This window comes from Rosa chinensis, chromosome 3, assembly GCF_002994745.2.
Source record: "Rosa chinensis cultivar Old Blush chromosome 3, RchiOBHm-V2, whole genome shotgun sequence".
NCBI lineage: Eukaryota > Viridiplantae > Streptophyta > Magnoliopsida > Rosales > Rosaceae > Rosa > Rosa chinensis.
In genome coordinates, this window is record NC_037090.1 from 16,009,732 (window position 1) to 16,033,728 (window position 23,997).

At 38.9% G+C, this 23,997-nt stretch overlaps 1 protein-coding gene and 2 long non-coding RNA genes across 3 annotated transcripts; all 3 read right to left on the minus strand.

Annotated features, from left to right (window-relative positions):
- Positions 1-4,818: 4,818 nt before the first annotated feature.
- Positions 4,819-5,972, minus strand: LOC121052096. The gene is made up of 3 exons (XR_005807973.1): positions 5,915-5,972; positions 5,035-5,351; positions 4,819-4,947 (listed from the first exon to the last, which is right to left on the minus strand). It is a non-coding gene; the product is annotated as an uncharacterized LOC121052096 (long non-coding RNA).
- A 1,680-nt stretch (positions 5,973-7,652) lies between these two features.
- LOC121052117 lies at positions 7,653-8,093 on the minus strand. Its single transcript, XR_005808041.1, has 2 exons — positions 7,816-8,093; positions 7,653-7,690 (listed from the first exon to the last, which is right to left on the minus strand). It is a non-coding gene; the product is annotated as an uncharacterized LOC121052117 (long non-coding RNA).
- A 10,235-nt stretch (positions 8,094-18,328) lies between these two features.
- Positions 18,329-22,714, minus strand: LOC112191835 (cell division cycle protein 48 homolog). The gene is made up of 9 exons (XM_024331261.2): positions 22,556-22,714; positions 22,274-22,439; positions 21,694-21,922; positions 20,436-21,202; positions 20,118-20,339; positions 19,945-20,016; positions 19,554-19,835; positions 18,972-19,331; positions 18,329-18,855 (listed from the first exon to the last, which is right to left on the minus strand). The coding sequence occupies exons 1-9, from the start codon at positions 22,582-22,584 to the stop codon at positions 18,559-18,561; spliced, it is 2,424 nt and encodes an 807-aa protein (XP_024187029.1). The 5' UTR covers positions 22,585-22,714; the 3' UTR covers positions 18,329-18,558.
- Positions 22,715-23,997: the final 1,283 nt, after the last annotated feature.

Sequence of the window (23,997 nt, forward strand, 5' to 3'; positions counted from 1 at the left end):
TAGTATCGCGAGCACAAAACTCTTCGATTCTCCATCCTCTAGGTAAATCGATGTAAAAGACTAACAAGGATCTCAAGAGGATGAGGAGGCGGTCATTTTTCGACCTGTACGGCGGCCTAAGATGGCCGGAAGGTGAAGAAAATGTCGGATCTGGTTGCAGGACAGGTCGAAACCCGGTTTGCATATATCTCTCTCTCCGTGGATACGACCTGAGAGAATAAGGTCTCCCCATAACAGCTAGGGTTCTCTCTTTTTATACTCACGACGAGAAATGATGTGCTTACCACTAGCAAGGTTTCAAAAAACTCTAACGAAAAATTAATCTTCTATAGACCGTATTTTACTCATATGAACTCGGATTTGAGTGTGTGACGTGCCCACGGACTTGGTTTAATGTCATATACAACTTTCTTAAGGAAATTTCCACCAAAAATGAACCGAAGAAAAAATTAAATCTGGAGCTCCCTCTAAATGTTCGAAATAAAAGTAAAAATTAAAGATTTTGTCATTTACCATCCAAATGACTAGTAAATCTAGGTATGAGACGTGACACTGGGTTCTATCTAGTTTATGGATGCCTCTAGCATTTATCTGAATAAATTTAACTTTTTTTGGTTATATTTGAGGTAAGAGACCCTTGATATAACATAGTCCTAACCTAATTCGGAATTACACAATGAATATTTTGTTTTCTTATGTATGGATTTTATATTTAAATATTATTAAAGTTTTACTTCATAAAATTATATTGGATTGCCCTATCCGATCCAATTATAAATTTAGAAAATTACACACAAGTGATCTTTTGCAACTTTAATTGGTGATAAGGCCACTTAATTTTTCTTGTACACATAAGGCCACCTGCTTCCACAAATTAATTAATTCCTGACAATTTTACCCTCCAGAAACCTAATTAATTCCATCAGCCTCTCTCTCTCTCTCTCTCTCTCCCTCCTTGACCCCAGATTTTTCATGTCTTTGGTCTCCGTCTCTGATTCCGGCGACCACCAGAACGACTCTCTCTATCCCCCCATCCGATTCCGGCGACCACCAGCACGACACTCTCTGTCTCCCCATTCAATTCCGACGACCACCGCCTCCGATCTGGTGAGATTCCAATCTATCTAAGCTTGCAAAACTTCAAAACGGTGCAGCCACGCCTGAAGACTACGACGAAGCTCCGATCAGAGCTACCTCACTGGATTCCAACTCAGATCTGTCTGATTCTCTACTCGTCTCATAAACCAAATGCACGCAGTGAGGCTTCTGGTTTCTCTGTGAACTCGACCTCGTGCTCGTACTTCAGCAGCAAGATTTCGTGTGAGTCAGGCGGATTCTCAGTTCGATCGGAGAGTGAGGTGAGGTCGAGTTTAAAGAAGAAAAGGTTCAGCGAAACTGAAGAGTCGTCTCGGAAAGTTACTCGATCAAGTTGTGGAAGAGAAGCTGTGAACAAAGCGATTATCGTAGACTGCGAAGTTGAGGTTTCATAGTCGTGGACAAACGTGGTCAAACGCAAGCGAGTCCAAAGCGTCACGCCGCCGCAGCTGAGAACATTCAGTGAGCTGAGGTAGTGGATCCGGGTGATGATGTTCTACGGCCAGAAGCCTGGAACCTCCCGTCTCCGTTCTCTTACTCTGTAATTTGATTCGGTGAATTATAACATTGTTATCCTTGATCTTGTATTTACAAAACCTCAGATTAGTTCCTGTGATTGAAATTGTTTCAGTTTGATCTCTATTCGATCAATTGATTATTGCTTGTTGCCTATATAATGTTGTAGATCCATTGTGGTTTTCTAATTGGATTAGATCATAATTGTAGGACATAATGAGAATTGCTGAAGTTTCTGTTAAGAAGAAAATGAAATTGGATCTTAATTTTATGCCTCATTGTTCAATTTTGATGTTATGGTATCTATGTTTCTGATGGTGTTTTATTTTGGTTTGTGTTTTTGTTTTTGTGGTTGAATTTTGGCAATAGTTCTCTTGCACTTGTATCATTTCAGAAAGAGAGCAAGTGAAGCGGTTTTCAATGTTGGTGAGAGTAGTTTTCAGAGTCGGTGAGAGTTGCTATCGGTTTTGGTGAAAGTAGCGTTTTGTTGTTAGCGATAAGAGTTTTTGATGTTGACGAAAGAATATTTTGTTGTTGGTGAGAGAAACTTTTGGTGGTGATGATTGTAGCGTTTTGTGGTGGTGATAGTAGTTTTTTACGTTGGTAAGAGTAGTTTTTTTGGTGGTGAAAGTAGTTTTTTGCAGTGGTGATAGTGGCTTTTTGCGTTGGTGAGAGTAGCTTTTGTTGATGATGAGAGTAGTTTTTGATACAAGAGTAGCTCGTTGGTGTTGGTGACAATAACTTTTATTGTTGATGAAAGTAGCTTTTGGTGTTGGTACGTGAAAACAGTTTTTGCTGTTTGTGAGAGTAGTTTTCTGGTGTTGGTGAGAGTAGCTTTTGGTATTGGTGAGAGTAGCTTTTGTTGGTGGAGATAGTAGCTTTTCCTTTTGGGAAGCATAGGTTTTTTTGGTAAGGAGTAGCTTTTGTTATCTCATCGGAGGTTGTCATAAATCTCACTAGAGTAGCTTTTGTTACTAGTGATAGTAACTTTTGTGACCTCGCCGGAGGTTGCCGACAATCTCATCAGTGTAGCTTTTGTTGCTAGCCACTGTAGCTTTTGGTGTTAGTGATAGTAGCTTTTGTGGTCGCTGGAGTTCGCCGAAAGTGGGTTGGAGGTCGGCCGGAGACCCGCCTGAGTTGACCGGAGAGGTGAGAGAGAATGATTGTTGACTTTGTACTCTAGTGGCATTTATGTAAATATGTTGGTTTTTAATATCCAAAATATAACACTCTTTTTAATCTAGTGGCCTTATGAGGGAAAAAAAACTAGTTTGTGGCCTTATAGCTAAAAAAACATTCAAATATGCACTTATATGTAATTAACTCTTATAAATTTATAATCATATTGCCTTATTGGAATACTTAACTGCATCTGATTATATTTTAAAATAAAAAAACTCAATTATAATTAGATCGGATGCCGATTCTTGAAAATAGATTGGACTAAAACCAATGCACATCTCTGGATAGAGTCAATAACAAAATTGTAATTTTTGCAAAAGTATAGAGTAAGTTTGGGGTTTAGAACTCTCAAATTTAGGGATATGGCATTAGGAGCTGCATTTAAAGTATAAAATGTCTGAAATTCATGTTTTGGTCCAACACTTAGGAAGCATGCAAAACCAACAAAAATTGCTTACTATTGTTTTAGGGAATCAGAAATTGAGAGAAAATCGATGTGTATTCTCATTAATAATAGGGGTCTATTTATATAGAGGATTACAATGCATAGAATCTCAATCATACAAGGAAAGTAATCGTACATTGAATAGGAATCTAAATCCTTCTAATGTAACCCTATTACCACTAGGTTAAGTAACCTAGAGTTTGGGCAAAACACAAATTAGAGATTTACTTGAACACTTCCCCTTGTGTTTCCCAAACGCGGTGCTTCTCTCGTTGCCTCACTAAAAACCTTGCCGAGTAACCACTATACCACAAAGTTAAACAGACGACAGTTCATTAACTGTCTTCTGAATGAAAAAGCTACTGTTGTCTAGTAGCCTGTCGTCTGCTTGACCTCATTCAGACGACAGTTAAAAACCATTGTCTGTTCAAAATTCACACAACATATATAGCTAAGTATGTGTCGTCTGAATATTTCCAAATTAAAATAATTAGGTTTAACTGTTGTCTTTTATAAACTCACACGACAGTTCGTTTATTAACTGTTGAGAAAAGCTATATTACCTCAACAGTTTTAGGAAAACTGTGTTATGTGTGATGAATCTCAGACAACAGAAACACAACTACATGATGTCTGAAATGGAGATCACACAACATCAATTTGTTATTTCTGTTGTCTGAAATGAATCTTAGTCAACATATTATTATTATATCTGTTGTCTGATTTCAATATCAGACGACAATAACTTTATTATACATGTTACCAGAATGGAGATCACACAACATCAATTTGTTATTTCTGTTGTCTGAAATGAATCTTAGTCAACATATTATTGTTATATCTGTTGTCTGATTTCAATATCAGACGACAGTAACTTTATTATACATGTTACCGGAATGGAGATCACACAACATCAATTTGTTATTTCTGTTGTCTGAAATGAAGTTCAGATAACATGTATTATTTGCTATTTTTAGCTGTGTTGTATGAGTGGACCGCAGAAAATGGTTTTGTGAACCCTTCAGTTGTGTGATACCTTTGGAAACTACAGTTATTTGACCTATATATGATGTCTGAAGTAACTTTGCACAATTGTTGCAAATATGAACATTCATATCCTGAACAAATCCAAAATAAAACATTGTCATATATCAATGCCATCTGTTCTTACATTGCCAATCCAAAACGTTTCCAAAAGTACATATCCATATCCCGATATGATCAAATCCATCAATTCTAACCAAAAGTAACCTCAATCTAGCAAGTAATAATAATATTGTTTATATATCTTGTAAAATCAAGGTTACCAAAAGAAGTCACCAACCACCACTAACTAAAAGAAGTCACCAACCACAAGCTTACATATATGTTTTAATGGTTCCAAGAACAATCAATACCCAGATTCGTGTTCTTCCTGTCCCCAAGTTCTTTCTCTCTCTCGAATCAGTCGTCACCTTCAATTTCAGATTGGAATGAAGATATGATATTCTTCTTTGCAGCACCTAGTGCTATTTTGTATCTGGACAGCCAAGCCAAATGCTTGTTGGATAGTGATCTGCATTGCATGTACAGTAGACACAAAGAATTGGTGAACATGTTGATTAATAACCATGAAATTGAAAACTTTAAGAACTCAACTTTTATTCGTGTTCCTTGGGAATTCTGATGTTTCAAATGCTAGTTACTTTCAAATCAGCATTTCATTTGCACTTTTCAAATATAGCAAACTAAATTAATACTGAAACTCAAATGTATAAATCTTAGCAATGTAGAAATTGAATTAATATATACCAGACCATGAAGCACTCCATCCAAGCCTTCATAAGCTACCAGTTCGTATATAAGAAGGTTATAATGTGGAGCAGTGTGATATCCATTAAGAGTCACGATGTTCCGGTGCTTTATATCTCCCATTGCTTCAATTTTCTTCTCAAATCTTCGATCTCTATCTGCACTTCCTCTGTTCAATCTTTTCACAGCAAAGGCCATGCTGTCATCCTGTGTAAGTATATAAATTGTCCCATACTCTCCAGAGCCAATGATGTCCTCGTTGCTTAACTTCAATGTCTTCTTTAAGAACACATCTGATTTGAGCAATTGGATTACTGATGCCCTGAATAAAACCATTTTGCCCCCGTAAATAGACATTACAATAGCCCTTCTTTACAATACAAAGCTTACAACTATCAACTGATGCAATTTAGAGTGAACCTTAACAATTTCCATCATTTACTGAAACAATAATCAAATTCTTAGCATCCAAATCAATTTATAAACAACTCCACAATTGCATATCAATTTAATGTCAATGTTCCGGGACAACCAAACTAACATGCCACTGGGAATGATTCCCAATTATAATCATAAGACATAATTGAATGATCACAGTCCAATACAATTCTACTATAGTTGATATTGATTTCCAAAAATCAACTAACCATATATAGCAAAAAGCTAGCTATAAATGTAGAAACCAATTCTCAACAACTCTACTACTTGCGGATCAAATCAAATGAAATTTCAGAACACTACCTTTTCATTTTTTCTTTGAGAATCCATGAAAATTAAAGCATAATCCATAGTGATGATAGGAAAAAAAAATAGAAAATATGCAATTGGGAAACCAAAATTAGTTAAATGGGAATGGGAAAGGAAATAGCAGAGAGCAACGATTACCAGGAACCAAAAAAATTAGTTGTTTGTTCAAGATACCTGCAAAATATAGAGAAAAAAACCACATATACTTGAGCATCATTCCATCATCAGTCTTCGAAAAACAATGAAATCATCCCCAATCTCACTGCAATCAGGCTTCAAATTGAAGGCCTGCTCTAAAGCCCAGTTGATTCTGCCAGTCTGCCTCCTATGCCAACAACGCAACCTGCCTCGTCTCTTGTTGCTTCTTTAGGACTTCAACCCAACCAAAAATTGTCATTTCCAGAATTCATTTCTTTACTCAAATCATGAAGCATAACTGAAAATACCAAATTTCTTTCTCCAAATGTTCTTGACAACCATACAAGCAAGCAAAATTGCAACAAGAACTATCACACTACGCCCATATTAAGCAAACCTAAAATCATCCAACCAAAATCCAAATCTAGTACACTAAGATTTGAGCAGAGAGAAAGACATAAAATAGAGAGCTACTTGATAAGCAACACGAAGACAAAAGCCCTCAGAAACCGAATTGGAAGTGAAAGTCGAAGACAAAGGTCCTGATTCAACGAATCCAAATTAAAAATGAACTCAAATTTCCATAAATTTACAGAACAAGGATCTGAATCAGAGCAAAGGATTGGTTACTTGGAAGAGTATACAAAGTTATTGCGACTTCAAAGGTGAGGTAAATAGAAAAATGATATTGGAGTCAAGGTCCAGCCAAAGTAAAATTCAACCATTAACCCCTCCCTATAATAAAGATGCACTCAAGTTGATTCACCAAAACAATAACCATCCTTTTCTTTGCATTTACCATTCGAGATATGAAAATAATAACACCATGCTTCTAAAAACAAGCACAGAGTATACCTCTGGAGCTTGGGCTCTCACATTATCAGTGTTAAAAATCCACAACATTAGTTGAAAACCATAGAAATCTAACTCATAATCCTAGCAGAGAAGAGGGGCCTGGGCCATCTTATCTGCTATCAAATAATCAATAAACCCAGAGTTTTCTTCTAACTGCAAAATTCAACAAAAAAATGTTGCATTTTCTTTTGCTATATTGATAGGACACTAACAGAAATTCATGCATATAAACAGACATCCTGAGCCCTTCCACTAAATTCTGGTAACATATACAAGAATAGTGTTGCTTCCCATTTTTGACCATAATATGCAGTGTTTTATGCTTCATGGCCATTACACAATCACACAGAGGAAAGCATATTGCGTTTTCCCCCTATAGTTAGTAGCACATATATTTCTGCAATTGTTGACAGCAAACAGAATATCGATGCATATGTTTATGTAGAATAACTGTACAAATTCAAAGAATTCATAGTTTGGTCAATCGAAAAATAAGAGCACAATTGACTATAGCTGTCAAGGTTCCAAATGTATAAAAAGTTTAACAAGCTAGCAACAGTAGCTTCAGTAGTGTTTGTGGTGGGATCGTTCAAATAGCAGAGAAAGAATCTGCCAATCAAACCCAAAATGAACAAACTACCCATAAACAAAGTTTCCTCAATTCACAAAGTTACCTCAATCTACTTCTTTACTTCAAACATTACCCATAAACATGCAAGAAAACAAATAACCCACACCTAAAACACAAATCTTCTGAGAAAAAAATCACTTGAATACAAAACTCATAAACAGGTTCAATCAGAAAATTTGAGGAGATTAAAAAAAATATCGTCCACTTGTTTTCTCTCGAGCAAGCAAGAGTTTCTAAACTCTCTTCTTCTTCTTTTCCTCCTTCCCCAGTTCTCATATCCCTCTCTTTATCTGTGTGCTCAATGAACAACAAAATCCCAAAAGGAAAACGATTTTGTCTGGTCTAATGGGAAATAGAAACCCAAACTCCATCAAAAGAGACCCAAACTCTGTCAAGCTTTCATCAATAACCATACCTGATAATATCGAAGAGGTAACGGTATCAAGAAGAACCAAACTCTATCAAGATTTGATCAATCACCGAACCAACTAATTTGGAGGAGTGAACGTTATCAAACTCTGAAAGCTTTGATTGACAACCGAACCCCATAACCAGAGACAGCGAATTTCGGTATATATAGAGGCTTCCAGATTTGTAGATAGATGATTTTGTTGGTGTGAACAGAGCTGGCTACAGATGATGAAGAAGAAGCTATGGTCACCAAGCTCGCCGATGGCATCTTTAATAGTCTTCTAGCAAACGATTGTGAGTGAGAGATGAGCCTTAACTCATCGAATCAAGGCTAAGAGCGAGAGATTTATGCTGGAATGGAATTAAGAGGTTGAGAGCGAAGAAGGTTTGTGCAGGAATGGAATTAGGGCTCAGAGCGAGGGAGTTATGTGCGGCGGGAATGGAAAGAGTTTGTGCGGGACTGACCTAAAACAAAGCCAACTAGCCAAGGCATTTGAGTGTGTGTTTTGGTTTCGGGCAATTTAAAATAAATGTAAATTAAATTTTTTTTTTTTGGCTTCTCAGACAACAGATGTTGTTGTTGCTGTTGTCCGGAATTTGGCAATTTCATTAAAAAGATGGAATCTGACCATGTGTTGGCTAAGAAGCGAACAAATGACTGATTGAACAAATCTGTCATCTGACTAACTCAGATGACAGAAAAAACGCATGTGTCGTGTGATTAACTTATTCTTGTAGTGAACCAAAACCCAGTTGGACAAAAATAACCTCGATCGAAGGGGAAAAAGAGCACAACACACCCTTCACGCTTCTAGACAAACATGTAGACATCTCCCCCTGATGTCTGCACCTCCCCCTAATGACTACGATCAGGGGAGTTCAGATAATTTCCGCAAGCCAATTCTTGCCACATGTTTCTTGAACGTGGATTTGGGCAATGAATTAGTAAACAAGTCTGCCACATTGTCCTCAGATTGAACATGGTTCACTTTGATCTTGAGGAGCTTCTGTCGTTACTGATTGTAGAAGAATTTGGGCGATATATGCTTGGTGTTGTCGCCTTTGATGTAGCCTTGCTTCATTTATTCAATGCAAGCAGCATTATCCTCATAAATGCTTGTTGACTCATCTGTGGTAGACTTCAGACCACAATTGCTTTGAACATGCGTTACTATGGATCGAAGCCATATACATTCACGAACTGCTTTGTGAAGAGCAATAATCTCTGCATGATTCGAAGAGGTAGCGACTAAGGTCTGCTTTGTAGACCTCCAAGATATCGCGATCTTTCCCATGGTGAAAACATAACCAGTTGGGAGCGATCTTTGTGTAGGTTAGAGAGGTACCTTATATCATTTGGGATGGGGAGAGGGAACATAGTCCATCATGTGTGACGTGCCTGGTATTCGATGGGTTCGAATCCATCTTCTTTCTGTAGGGATAGAACAAGCCCATATCAATCGTACCACTTAGGTATCGAAAGATATCTTTAACACCAGTCCAATGGCGTCGTGTTGGCGCAGAGCTATATCTAGCTAGCAAGTTCACAGCGAATGAGATGTCCGGTCTTGTGCATTGTGCTAAGTATAATAATGCGCCTATTGCACTTACGTATGACACTTCTTCCTCCAGCACTTCTTCATCGTCATCTTTTGGACGGAATGGATCCTTCTTTGGATCAAGACTACGGACGACCATTGAGATGCTTGAAGGCTTAATCTTGTCAGTGTTGAAACGCCTAAGCATCTTTTGGGTATGAGTTGATTGATGAATCAAGATACCATCTCTATGGTGCTCAAGTTCTAAACCGAGGCAAAACCGTGTTTCCCCAAGATATTTCATCTCAAACTCGGATTTCAAGTATTCAGCGGTTTCCCTTAACTCTTTAAGGGTGCCAATTATGTTCATGTCGTCAACATAAACCTCTACCATTGCAAATCCGGAACTTGTCCTTTTTATGAACACACATGGGCATAGTTCATTGTTGACATAGCTCTTCCCAATCAAGTAGTCACTTAGACGGTTATACCACATCCGTCCAGATTGTTTCAATCCATATAGTGAGCGTTTTAATCTTATAGCAAACGCGCTCCGTGGTTTAGAGCCAATTGATTTGGGTAACTAAAGTCCATCTTGAACCTTCATGTATATTTCTGTATCTAGATCCCCATATAGATATGTAGTAACCACATCCATAAGCTACATGTTCAGTTTTTCAGAAACTACCAAACTAACAAAGTAGCAGAACGTAATGACGTCCATTAAGGGAGAATAGGTCTCCTCATAGTTGATTCCAGGGTGTTGTGAGAAGCCTTGAGCCATAAGGCGAGCTTTATATTTTACAATCTCGTTTCTTTCATTACACTTTCTAACGAATACCCATTTGTGACCAACTGGTTTGGTGTTGGGCGGTATTGGTATAACTTTGCCAAATACCTTTCTTTTCGCTAGAGAATCAAGTTATGCCTGGATCGCATCTTTCCATTTTGGCCAATCAACTCTACGTTGGCATTCATCAACGGAGCCTGGTTCGATGTCATCGGTCTCAATAATCTCACGCGCCACTGAATACGCGAATAACATCATCAATGATGATGGTGCTTCTTTCCCACGTCTCATGTACACTAGTGTAATTTACAGAGATCTCTACGTTCTCAGGGATAGATTCTGACATTGAGGCGTCCCCCAATGATGTCTCTTGGATATAACCATAATCCGGAACATTCTCATTGGACTGATTTTGAGCATTGATGATCAAAGGATTTGTTTGTGCCTCATTCGCTCTCTTTCTAGGGTGAGTATCCTTCGAACCAATCGGTCTACCGCGATTCTTTGAGGGACTTGTGGCCATAGATGCCACATCATTGCCATTCTGGGCAATGGCGCCATCTCCTGGTGTCACAGGAGTGGCGTTATGTTCAGTATTTAGGACATCGATCCTTGCAGGCACATTTGCAACAAGTATGTGTGATCTCGTCACTTTAGCAACATCAGAAAACGCATCAGGCAGAATGTCTGCTATGTTCTAGAGCTCGATTATTCTTCGCACTTCAAGTTCGGACTGTGCGGTACGGGGATCTAGATGAGACATAGTGGGGACAAGCCACGACGATTCATGTCGTTTAACTTGATACACATTTATGCAAGCGTACGTATCATTGTCAAGATAGGGAAATATTATGCCCAAAGTTTATCGTACCACGGGGATTAGTGGCTAACCCACAATCCTTGGGTAATCAGAAATAAAGACACTTAGCAAACAAAGAAAAGAAAAAGAAAATAAATAAAAATGTTAATCTAAGGCACCAAGCCTTAGCAATGCTCGGCTTTGATTTTCACCAAAGCCTAATCAAAACTAAGAGCCTAGTGATGATTATTTACAATGAGTTGGAGTTCAATATTTTGAGAGTTGATTTTAGATTAACAAAAAGTAATAAAATGTAAAGCAACTAATAAAAATGCAAGGAAATTAATAAAAGCGTAAACAATATAAATGGGAATGTCGGGTGTTAGGGAGGTTCCTTCACCCAAATCTCATGTGTCGGAAACTAATCTAATGTAGATGCAAATTTCCTACTTTGGCGGTAGTCGTATCCAAGGTGGTTCAAGGCTCAAGGACCGAAATTCTCTTTCATGGTATTCCTACTCCGGTTCAAGGGTCGTAGGAACTCACTTGGCATGAATTAGAGCCGGTTCAAGGGTCTCTAATTCACATCAAGAGGCCTAAAGATCGAGGAATTAGACTACTAAACGACCCGCCCGAGCATTCACGCAACGGGTGTAAATCACCATGCTTATAACCCCTCGAATACAAAATTGAAGGTTTCTAGCTTAGGAATTAGAGGGGGTCAAGCCTCTAACTCCATTGTAGACATGCTCAAAATACACACCCTAGAGTTGACTAGGCTCCTAGACATGCATTTTAACCCAACAAAAATAAATATAAGCATCCATCATATGAAAATTGCAACATTACATTAAAATAAGCATCTTTTACACAAAATTTGGGTTAGGGACACAACCCTAACCCTCAACAAGAAAATTACTCACAACCCATAATTATGAACATCAAAAATACAAAATTCAAAGGGAAAAGAGTAGAGAAGTGTAGGAGAAAACAAGGATAGTCACAAATAGCTATGAACCTAGCATGACTAGCCTTAAATTACAACCCCACAAAATACCCAAATCTTGAATCTTGTAGAGGTTGAGGCCTTTGATGAATCCTTGAAGATTTGGGTGAGTAATTATTTAATTCTCTAAAATAAAACTAACAAAAATCTAGAAAATAGAGAAGGACGAGAGGAGAGAGAGCAGCCCAAAGGGGCTGCCTCTGTTTGGTGCGGCTACTGATGAGAGAGAGGAAGAGATGGGGATAATTATGGGTATATGAGGGAATGGGATCATTCCCATTGGTTTGTGGCTGCAATAGGAAGAGAAAATGATAGAAAATGACATGTGGCAGCAAGTGATAGGAAGAAAGGAAAAAGAAAAAAAAATAAAGAGAAAGGGGAAGAAATGGTAAAGGAGCACGTGGGGGGTGGGGGGAGGAAATTGTTGATTCTGATGCAGACATCAGCAAAGGTTTTTTTTTTTTTTGGTTTTCTTTTCCTTTTCTTCTCTTCTCTTTTCTTCTTTCTTTTTTCTTCTTTCATCTCCCTTCTCAATTCATTTCCGCAAATACTATCGGAGGCAATTAAATTCTGCTTCCTTGATGGAGTTGACCATGTTGACCCGCTTTGACTATTTCGTCTTTTTGTCGGAAATTTCATTTTGCTCAATTTTCTACCATTTTTCTCTCGATTTCCGCAATTCCACTTATTTCCTACACAACAAATAAAATTGGATTAACTACACTATAATTGGCTCAAGTATCAACATATTTCTAGTGTTTTGGATACAATTACATGCATAAAAATGCGTGTAATCATCGTTCCTGTTGAACATCTGTGTTCTTATCTCCCCCTAACGATGGGAAGACTATCTCATCAAAGTGACAATCCGCAAATCTAGCGGTAAAGAGATCGCCTGTCAAGGGTTCAAAATAGCATACAATAGTTGGAGATTCATAGCCAACGTAGATGCCCATTTGTCATTGTAGACCCATCTTAGTACGCTGTGGCAGTTTAATACGCACATAAATGGCACACCCAAAAATACTTAAGTGCGAGATATCAGGATTGTACCTAGTCACTAGCTGTAACGCAAAGATTGGATTGCAGTGGGTCGTAGACGAATTAGCGTCGCTGCAAGCAATATTGCATATCCCAAAGCAGAAACAGGGAGATTGGTGCGCATAACCAATGTCCATGCTATCATCTGTAGTCATTTGATAGCGGCTTCTGCGAGACCATTTTGGGTATGAACATGGGGAACTGGATGCTCTACATCAATCCCCAGTGACATGCAATAGTCATTGAACGTTTTCGATGTAAACTCCCCAGCATTATCAAGTCGAATTGACTTAATGGGATGGTTAGGGTAGTGAGCCCGTAGACGGATAATCTGGGCGAGGAGTTTAACATAAGCAACATTCCGAGTGGACAACAGCGCGACATGTGACCAGCGTGTCGACGCATCAACCAATACCATAAAGCATTTAAAGGTCCGCATTATGGTTGAATTGGTCCATAGATATCCCCTTGGATTCTCTGTAAAAACAGAATGAGTATTTTGAGATCATTTGCGTAGGACCGTCTCGGTTATAATTTCCCGAAGGAACAGACTTTGCAAAATGAGCGAGGGGCCTTAGAAGCAACCAATGAGGATTTTGGTTGGGTATGTGCGTCTGTAGCGCTATTAGAAGCAAAATGTGTGACTACATCTCCCATCACGGCGGTGGAGCCATAGGAATTATTGTTTATGGCGTTATGGCCATTGGGAGGAACAACCATGGCATCATGCTCATGGTTGGCGCCATTGATGGCGTCATTACATGGGACTTGGGCGGCCCTATGGAGTCCCAAGACGGCTGCAGCGCCAGATGCTGCAATTGTTGCGGTCTTGCTAAGTCCAGGAATCAGTTTTCGATTCTTACTTCTTCTCACTCTGAAGAATGGATGTCCGTGTGAAGTCTTTAGTATACGGAGCATCATATAAAGACCAGGATGCCCTAGTCGGTCATGCCAAAGCCAGTATGTGTCAGAATCCAAGAGATCTTCTCTTATGACATTGTTATATTCAATTGGTCGAATTGTAGGGACATAAAGTCCACTAGATTGACACATAAGTTTCTCTAAGATGTGCTTTCGTTCGCAATCATTAGAGGTAATGCAAAGGAACTCTTTTCCGTTCTCAGTATGTGTTTCTGCATGAAATCTGTTGGCTTTTATATCTTTAAAGCTCAATAAGGTTCGATTTTCCTTAGGAACGTAGAGAGCTTCTGCGACTTTAATCAAGGTGTCATTTGGCAATAGGAATTGGGTCATTCCATGTCCTTGAACTAAACCTGATGGCCTAGCCATTGTAGTCACAGAGGAATATGTAGGCAACATCTCTAAGAATAATTGCCTATGACGTAGAATGGTGTGCGTAGTCGCAGTATCCGCAAGACATTGTAGTTCTCCATAATCCATTCCTAAAAGAAAAGCTCGTAATTAAAAAAGAGTCATAAAGAAAAGTAATCAACTTTTATTAATAAACCAAACGGAATTACATCATCATTTCTTTGACCAAGGAAAATCTAATCCAATAAACTAGCTAATGCAAAACAATGGTAGTCGTCTAACTCTTTTAAGTAATTCCAATGCAAATGTGACCAGGTGAGTAGAGAGATGTCGGTGGAACAAAGCTCGCTTAAGTACCACTTATCTCAAAACCTTCCTAGACATCACACTTACATTGAGTACACCTACTTTGAAGAAGGACTAATACCATTGGCATCTACTACAAAAATAATATGGCAATTGCCTACATCTCTTGGAAAATAAAAAGACTTAATCAAAATCGCTAGTTTCTGGGTCTTGATCCTTGTAGTCTTCCACCCTTAGATCGAGATCTCCATCTTGATCTTCTTGTTCCATGTAATTTTCCTCCCTTGCTTCACGATACATCTTGTATGCGTTTGCAATATTCTGAGATACTTTACACGCCATTGCCCAATGTCCTGGTAGTCCACACCTGAGACAAGCATTATTATGGTCAAGTTCTTTTGATCGAGGCACTTTAGGAGTGCTTTGAGGACGGTTATCGCCTTTGGTGGTGTCACCACCATAACCGTAGGCTTGGCCTCTCTCTCTCTTCACACGTTTTCCTCCACTGTTCCGTGTATGCCTATTTTGGCGGTTTCCTTCCTCTTTGGGGCTAGAATACGGACCAGAACGTCCAGAATTATCCCTATTCTTAGGGTTTCGCTCCTTGCGTCCTCCCTTGGAGGCGCAACTATAATTAGACTCCGGAATTGACTTAGTTCCCACGGGTCTAGAGTTATAGTTCTTCACAAGTATTTTGTCGTGCTTTTCAGCTACGTTCATGGCACCAATTAGCTCATGAAATCTTGTGATGCGTCTAGCATTGACATCAATCCGATAATTTTTGGCTACCATCAATGCAGAGACGGGGAAGGTGAAGAGAGTCTTCTCGATCAACATTGTATCAGTGATTTTCTGTCCATAAAATTCCATCAAAGACTTGATACGAAGTGCTTCTGAAATGTAGTCAAGTACAGACTTGAAATCACAGAAGCAAAGGCTATGCCATCTCACTTCTAAGTCTGGAAGCAGGGAATCACGGACGCTGCCAAAACGCTGCTCGAGTTCTACCCAAATTTTTCTTGGGTATTCCTCATTGAGGTACTCATTTTGGAGCGCGTCATTCATGTGCCTTGTCATGAGAATGATGGCTTTTGCTTCATTAGCCTTCTCGTAGCTCTATTTGCTTCAAAAGCAGCAGTTTGTTGAGGAGTAAGCACGTCCTGACTTGGCTCTTGGATCGTACTCAGAATCCTATCAATCTTTAGATGTGGGCGCACATTATGGACCCACTTGTGGTATCTTGTGCCTGTTGTCTCTAGTGGAGCGAAGCTCAACTTGTTCAGGTTACTCATCCTGAAAAACCACAAGAAAATAGGGTTAGTTTCGAAGCGAAAAAGGCTACCACGAAAAATTAATAAATTTCTGAGCGTAGTCGCTTCCAAGAAATTAAGGATTTTCTTAGTGTAGTCGCTTCCAAGAAAATCCTATTCCAAGAGTGATTTTTGGATTAGATCGAAACAACGATGTATGTGGTCGATCGTTTTCTTCTCAACAAACTCTAAGTTTGGAGGACTCTACAAGCTCCAAGCTTGGAGTGAGCACGAACCCCCACAGTTCAGCTTTTGGTCTCCCCTATGAAGAAGAAAAGGGGGGTAGAAGAAGGGAGGTTGCAAGTCCCCGAGAAAAAAAAAGAAAATAATTAAAAAAAACTTCAAAAACAGGAACCTTTAGTAAAGTTTACCCTGAAAAGTTGCCGGAAAAATTGGCCCGAAAGTGGCCCGAAAAAGGTTGACCGAACTACTGACGTGGCAGTCGATGCTTACGTGGCAGGCCAACGTGTGCTGACTGAGTGCCTGCATGGATGCTGACGTGGCTCTTGGCTGGACCTCTTCTGCTTCTGGGCTTCAGGTTTTCTTCCTTATGGGCCGAGGCTGGTCAAGTTTCTAGGCTGTGGGCTGCACCTCAGCTTCTGGACCTAGGGTTACGTATGTTTCTGGGCTCGGTGGTGAATATGCAGAAATCTGGCAGATGTAGACCGGCTAGGAATGTCAGATTATTTACTGGTCGGTTCAGGGTCTTGATTGCCGGTTCTGGGAAGCTTTTGGCCGGTTCCAGGATTCTGGGGTAGGGCTATACCTTCTGTCAAAAGATGGCGGTGAAAGGTGGACGAGAAGAATGCGAATCAGGCAGGAGTCCAAACGGATTCTTCTTGGGGCCAGTTCAGTCACTTCCAACGGCCGGTTCTGGTTGATACTGGCAGGTTCTGTGGGTGGCGCCACCGGTTCTGAGTTCCTGGAGTCTGTGGCTTCAAAGTGGGTCGGTAGAGATATCTGGGATTTAAGGGCTACAATTTTAGGGTTTCAGGGTTAAGGCTTCGTGCTGATAACGTATTTTAGAGAATCAAAAATTGAGAGAAAATCGTTGTGTATTCTCATTGATAATATGTGTCTCTTTATATAGAGGATTACAATGCATAGAATCTCAATCATACAAGGAAAGTAATCGTACATTGAATATGAATCTATATCTTTCTAATGTAACCCTATTACCACTAAGTTAAGTAACCTAGAGTTTGGACTAAACACAAATTAGAGATTTACTTGAATAACTATATTATTATTATTATTTTTTTAGAATCAATTGCTTACTATATTATAGCACACGCTTTTTGTGGAGAATGGCATATTGAAATCGGGTCAAGATTTTTGGAAGGCAACAGTGAAAGGTTCTATGATCCATGAAATCAATGATTGTTAACTAACATAAAATAAAATAAAGCAAAGAGATGAGGGCTAGCCGTTGCCGACATTATAATCGTCAACAACAAAAGTAATTAAATAAATTTAGTTTTTTGATGAGGAACAACATTTGCTGATGAAACAGTCTTGGGCAAAACCAATTAAATAAGAGTAATTTCTTTATCAGAAACAACCATTGTCAATGAAATAATCGTCGGCCAAAGTAACTAAACAAATTTTGATGAGAAGCAATTGTTACCGACGAAATTTTGGTCAGAAAAAAATATTAACGAGGAACAACTAGTGTAGACGTGTAGTTGCATAAATATTTGTTTCTTGAGATCCATTCGGGCAACACAAGCACCACTTGGATCAACTATTGTCTGAAACTTGACACCCCAATATTTAGGCGGTGCGGTGTCATCACTTCTGAGCCTCATCTGGAAACCTAAACTCCGTTCCAACTATTCTCAAATGCCACTGTCTTTTTCGGTCTTACGCATCCAAGGGACGCACACACCGCAACTAGTATGGAAAGCACGAAACTTCTGCATTACATATCAGCACATCCATGAAGCAGCAGCGGAGCCCAAAGTGAAAATCTTGAACTTCATATCCAACTATTGCACTTGAGAATCTTGTATGAGAACTTGATCCCAAACGGTGAGAAACAGTCTGGTCTCTACTCTCTAATGAGTGCAAGGATTGAATACCTGAAGCCCTCGTCGGGAAGTAGACCAGAGTGGTGTGAAGTAAGATCAAGCCATCTACCATTGTGCATTGGACAAGACATGGGGGTAGGCAGGTCTGGGTGTTAGAATGAAAGGCGGCAGGTGCCGGACCAATATCTCCTCAGTCCATTTTGAACACTGAACTCTGCTGATAGCAGTTCTGTAGTAAAACATGAAATAGCGGCCAGAGAAACAATTCATCGACTTATCAGAAGCTCGTTTTTCCATTATCCAAATGCAATTTGTTAAAACACATTATATTGAGGATAAAAGCCCAGAAACTTGAAACCTTCCCGACACAGCAATAAAACACAGAGAAAGTAGTATATAGTAAGAGATGACCAAAAACCAGAAAAGGACCAAAAACCAGAAAAGTCTTTAAAAACATGGAACTGTCGAATTGAAATAATCCATTGTGATAACACTGTTTTAACTTACCTATCCTTGGGTCATCCAGTGGCTGGAAGAACCCCAAGGCCTTTTCGGGCACATCATCGATTAAATGGGCAATTCCATCACAACATAGATGGAATCCAAAATGCAAGTTGAAATTAAAAAGATAACAAGTGTGCATAATGGAACTATTCTAATTGTAAAGGTCATCTTCATCAGCCCCGGCACCACTAGTTGCAAAAGGGTCAGATCCAGTGGCGGCTGCTGCAGAGCCACTTTCTGGAAACCTAAACTCTGTTCCAAATCCTCTCGACTGCTGCAATGTCTGAGCAAATGCCTGGTATTTGCGGATATCCGCATCACTAACACTGCGACGAGCAAACTTCATTGATTCCTCAAAGTGAGCTGCCCTGATTTCAGGAACTTCATCCTCCACGTCTTCCTCCATAGCCTCAGGATTCTCGCTTCTCCTCCTCTCCCTCTCAATATCCTGCACGATTAGAAAGTATTAGTTAATCACAAATGAATTCATATTTCTCCAGGTCACAATAAAAAAATTATAAAAAACAAAATAAACCCAAGCAACCAGGAAGTCTAATTTCATACCTTCTCAATATTCTCTCTGATGGCATATTTGACAGCACGCTGGCAAATTTCTGTGATATCAGCACCGCTGAAACCTTGGGTGTACTTGGCAAGGGCGGTAAGGTCCACTTCTTTGGAAACTGGAGACTTCCTCAAGGCTGCCTTGAATATTTGAAGGCGGGATTCCTCATCAGGAAGAGGGATGTATATCAATTGATCCAGACGGCCCGGACGTAGAAGTGCAGGGTCTATAATGTCAGGTCTGTTGGTGGCGCCGATAATGAAAACAGTCTTCTTTGCGGACATTCCGTCCATCTCTGTAAGGAGTTGGTTTAAAACCCTATCTGCAGCACCTCCGGCATCACCTGAACTGCTACCTCTCTGCAAGATGTATGAGTAAAGAAATAAGCATATGTATAGATAAGAGTAAAAGCATACTATAAGCAAGGAAAAAAAATAATCATAAGATTAGCATACTATAAGCATAGATCTCTGGATGGATATTCAAGTAGTCCATTCTCCATAATTCAACTTCTGGTTGATTAATTGCAATATTCAACATAAAAGTCAAGTGCAGTAACAAAATTAAAGACAGGTTCAAACCTGAGTAGCAATGGAATCAAGTTCGTCGAAGAACAGGACACATGGAGCAGATCCACGAGCCTTGTCAAAGATTTCACGCACATTGGCCTCACTCTCTCCAAACCACATAGTAAGCAATTCAGGTCCCTTGATACTGATGAAGTTTGCCTGGCACTCATTGGCAATTGCCTTGGCAAGAAGTGTTTTACCACACCCAGGAGGGCCATAGAATAGAACTCCCTTTGAGGGCGACATCCCAAATTTCTCAAATTTCTCAGGATGCTCAACAGGATATTGAACCGTCTGCATCACCAGACAAAACATATATTAATTTTTTGTTATGTAGAATAAAAATATCTTAAAGTAATAAATAATTTTGTATATAATAGTACAACAGAGTAAACTCAAATACCTCTTGAAGTTCTCTCTTAACATTCTCAAGACCTCCTATAGCATCCCAGGAAACATTGGGCACTTCAACAACCTGGCCAACATAAACATAAACATCATGTTATGGATTTCATTCAACAAATCGTTCAGTCATCAAAAACTCTTATCACTAGAAATAAAAATCTAAATACTTACCGTTTCACGAAGAGCAGATGGGTTACTTGTTCCAAGAGCAGTCGAGAAGTGTTCATTTGTAACTGCCATTGAGTTGAGTATCTCAGCATCTATTTCCTCATCTTCCAAGTCAATGACATCCATCTTCTCTCTGATGCACTGGAGTGCAGCCTCAGTACATAAAGCAGCAAGATCAGCACCAACATAACCATGTGTCTCCTTGCCAATCTTTTCCAGATCAACCTATATAGAGAAAACCACATTATAAGCACTTTATCAAGGAAAGAAAAAATAGCACAACTGGAATAAAAAGAGTAGAAGGACAGCATTTAATCTTACATCTTCAGCAAGCTTCATGTTCTTTGTATGAATACGAAGGACCTCAAGACGCCCAACTTCATCTGGAACACCAATATCTATCTCCCTATCAAATCTACCAAACCTTCTGAGAGCTGGGTCAATACTGTTTGGACGATTTGTAGCCCCCATAACAATTACATGTGCACGGGATTTAAGTCCATCCATAAGTGTCAAGAGCTGGGACACAATTCTCCTCTCAACTTCTCCATGTGTCTTCTCTCTCTTGGGAGCAATTGAATCAATCTCATCAATAAAGATAATTGATGGTGCATTCTTCTCTGCTTCCTCAAAAGCTTTCCTGAGGTTGCTTTCACTCTCCCCAGCCAATTTTGACATGATTTCAGGTCCATTGATGCAGAAAAAGAATGCCCCAGTTTCATTCGCGACAGCTCTGGCAATTAGAGTTTTACCAGATCCAGGTGGCCCATACAACAGAATACCCTTTGGTGGCTTCACACCAATTGATTTAAAGAGCTGAGGATGCCTTAGTGGCAGCTCCACTAATTCACGAATCTGAGCCATCTGCTTCCTGACACCACCAACATCATCATAACCAACCTCATCTAATCTATCCTCATCCTCCCTTCTTACTGGCTCCCCCTCACAGAAGATTTCAGTGTCTGGAGCAACAACACAGTACTCAGAAGGATCAGTCTCAATAACCTTGAACTCTACACTCCTCATTCCTCCTCTCACGAGGAAGAGATCACCCTTTCTCACTGGGCGGTAGGCCTCCAGGAAATACGCTGCAACATAGATCAGAAGAGTAGGTAAATATACGAGCCATTGGGAATTAAACCAGCATTAAGCTACAACACAGATGTAATAAACTCAAAATTCAATACTCAACAGCAAAAGTGACTGTCAAACACTGTAAAATGTGTTATACGACAAGGATATCCATAACATTTTCACCATTGCATACTCTTTAAATAAATTCCAGTAAAGAATAGTATCATAGTTTTCACATGTATTTATGATGTAGATAGATGATCCACTTATTAATTACTCTGATCACAGCAAAGTTGTAATTTCTATGCATGCAGATATAACTAAACAGCAGTACCAACTGCAGAAGTTAAAACATACGAGAACTACACTGTTATTAGGTGTTACTTGTTTTTTATTGACATAAGCTCTGTAGGAAGCTCAAAACTGTGCAAATCCTTTCTATCTCATGCATTCAATGTCAACTTTCGTTACTGCTGGGAATATACAGATTTAGATACGGACTCACGTTTCAAGTAGGCATCAAACAGACTTCCAGTAACCCCTTCAATAGTGTCATCCACAGGGAGAATGTGCACACGCTTCCCGTACTTGACATCAGCACATTGGTGAACAGAAACAACATCCCCGAGCCTAACCCTTAGATTGCTCCTCACAACCTTGTTCATCCTAATCTTTGGTTCGTCACAAGTATCATCAGCAAGGGCAATGCAGATTGTATCCTTCCTTTTCTTTCCCTGAAAGAAAGATAGATAATTAGCTCCTGTACTTGCAAACAATGCCAATATCAAGCATACACTGCACAATTCCCATTAAATTATAACGAAAACTAGAATGTTCGGTCATAAACAAACAGTCCAACCACAGCACCTATAAGGGTTCAGAGCCAGCAGAAAAGCACGAAACTTTACATCAAAACCCTAACTATCGGACACCCAAACACACCCAGTCGTCAGATCTCAAACAAAACACACAAAATCCATCAACCCAACTCCAAACCCATCCTTCACTCAGTACCCAAAACCTAATCAAGCAAAATTCCATCAATTTCTTCAACAATATTCCAAATAGGCGCATCAAAACCGTACCTTGATGAGGATTGTGTCGCCCCTGAAGAGCTGGAGCTTCTCCATGGTCTCAGGGTGGAGCGCGACGACGGAGTTGTCATCGTTGATGGCCTCATCGACGACGAGGCGATTCGCCGCCTTCTTCCGCTCGAGAATCGCAGTGCTGAAATCCCTCTTGGTCCCCTTACTGCAAAAATTTTCAAACCAATCGCATCAGAAATCAAAATCCCTAAAAAAAATTTGAGAAAATCAAAGAGGTTAGGTCAAAATCGAAAAGAAGAGGAATTGGATCTGGGGGCTTACGGGTCGGACGATTCAGGTTTATCGGTCATGGTGGAACAAGAGCAGCAAGACCGACGAAGACCGAAGCAGAGAGATTGTTTCCGAGAGAAGAAGAGAAGGGAGATATAAAAAGAGTAGGTGGGGGTGTGTTGGGGGTTTGGGATATTTATATAGACTTTAACTCAATTTCTTGCTTGGAAAGAAAAGCTTTTGGGGTTTACTTGTATTTCAGTCCTGGAATAAAATAATACAAAGATTCTTATTATTAGAAACTATTTTTTCTTTCATTGTTTGTGGATTTTCAAATGGAAAATTTTACAATTTCATGTTTGAATCATAATACACCCATGAAAAGGGTTTCCTCATTTCGATTTCGATTTCGATTTTGATTTTGATTTTGATTTTGATTTTATGAGAGAGGTAAATGAAGAATTATTCTCTTTTTTGGATTGGTTATGGCTTTAAAAATAATCATATAAAGACCCATAGAGATTATTTTAAATCTAGAATGTTCTATCTGCTTGTTTTTATCATGGTGTGGACGCCGACTAAACCAAACCCAGTAACTCTTGTATCCAACAAAATTGGGCTCCTAATTATTTTATGAGGGGAATTGTTTCGGAATATTGGGAAATTACCTTGTATTCCTTGTAATGTGAATAGTCTTGTGATGTATTCCAGGCTAGAGATCATCATAATGTTGTTTGTTGTTATCATAGCACATGCGTGGCACTAGCCATCACTCTAAAATGTCTTTTTAGTTGTTCAAAAGTCAGGAAAAAAAAAAGTAAGATATTTCAAATAAACTATAGCCCAAATTATAAGACAAGTTAAATATAATGTGCAATTTTTGTTTAACCCATAAGATGAATAATTCATGATCATTGGACACTTGTTGTAACACTAGATAGCAAGTCTAAGAGTATCTTTAGCAATACTAGCTATATTTAAGTCAAATTTTACCTAAAGTAGTTAAAAAATTATTTTGCTAACCACTTTTGTTGGATAAAATAGTGAGAAATTTTAAATACACACTTCAAACTACTTAATACACATCCTTATTATTTTATATTTCAAATCAGATTTCATAGGTAAATTAAATGATCAAAATAGACATCTATGTATTAGAATAAAAATAAGAATAATCATATCTTCCTTATATTATTCTATAATTATAAACACAATGAACTTCTATAAATGGCATCCTCATTTAAAACAAGAATAAAGTTAGAAACCATCTAATTTATATTTTCCTTAAATAAATTGTAATTAAATAGAGTGAGAGACCATATAATTTAGAATTTCAAAATCAATGACATTAAGTGTTTTTAAAACATATATCGTTTTACTCCCACTTTTTAGTTCTTTTTTTTTTTTCCTAAAAGTTATGATTAGTCAATTTATTATATAACATAAAACATCACATGTATAAAACTTTGTAATTGTTAATTTGTTTGACCATC

Bases quoted from the DNA above. Each gene is read 5' to 3' on its own strand.
- LOC112191835 (XM_024331261.2), bottom strand. From the start codon at position 22,584: ATGACCGATAAACCTGAATCGTCCGACCC. The intron at 20,017-20,117 runs GTAAGTATTTAG...TATGTTGGCCAG, and splicing joins CATCTGCTCTTCGTGAAACG to GTTGTTGAAGTGCCCAATGT. The intron at 19,836-19,944 runs GTATTTGAGTTT...CTGGTGATGCAG, and splicing joins TTAAGAGAGAACTTCAAGAG to ACGGTTCAATATCCTGTTGA.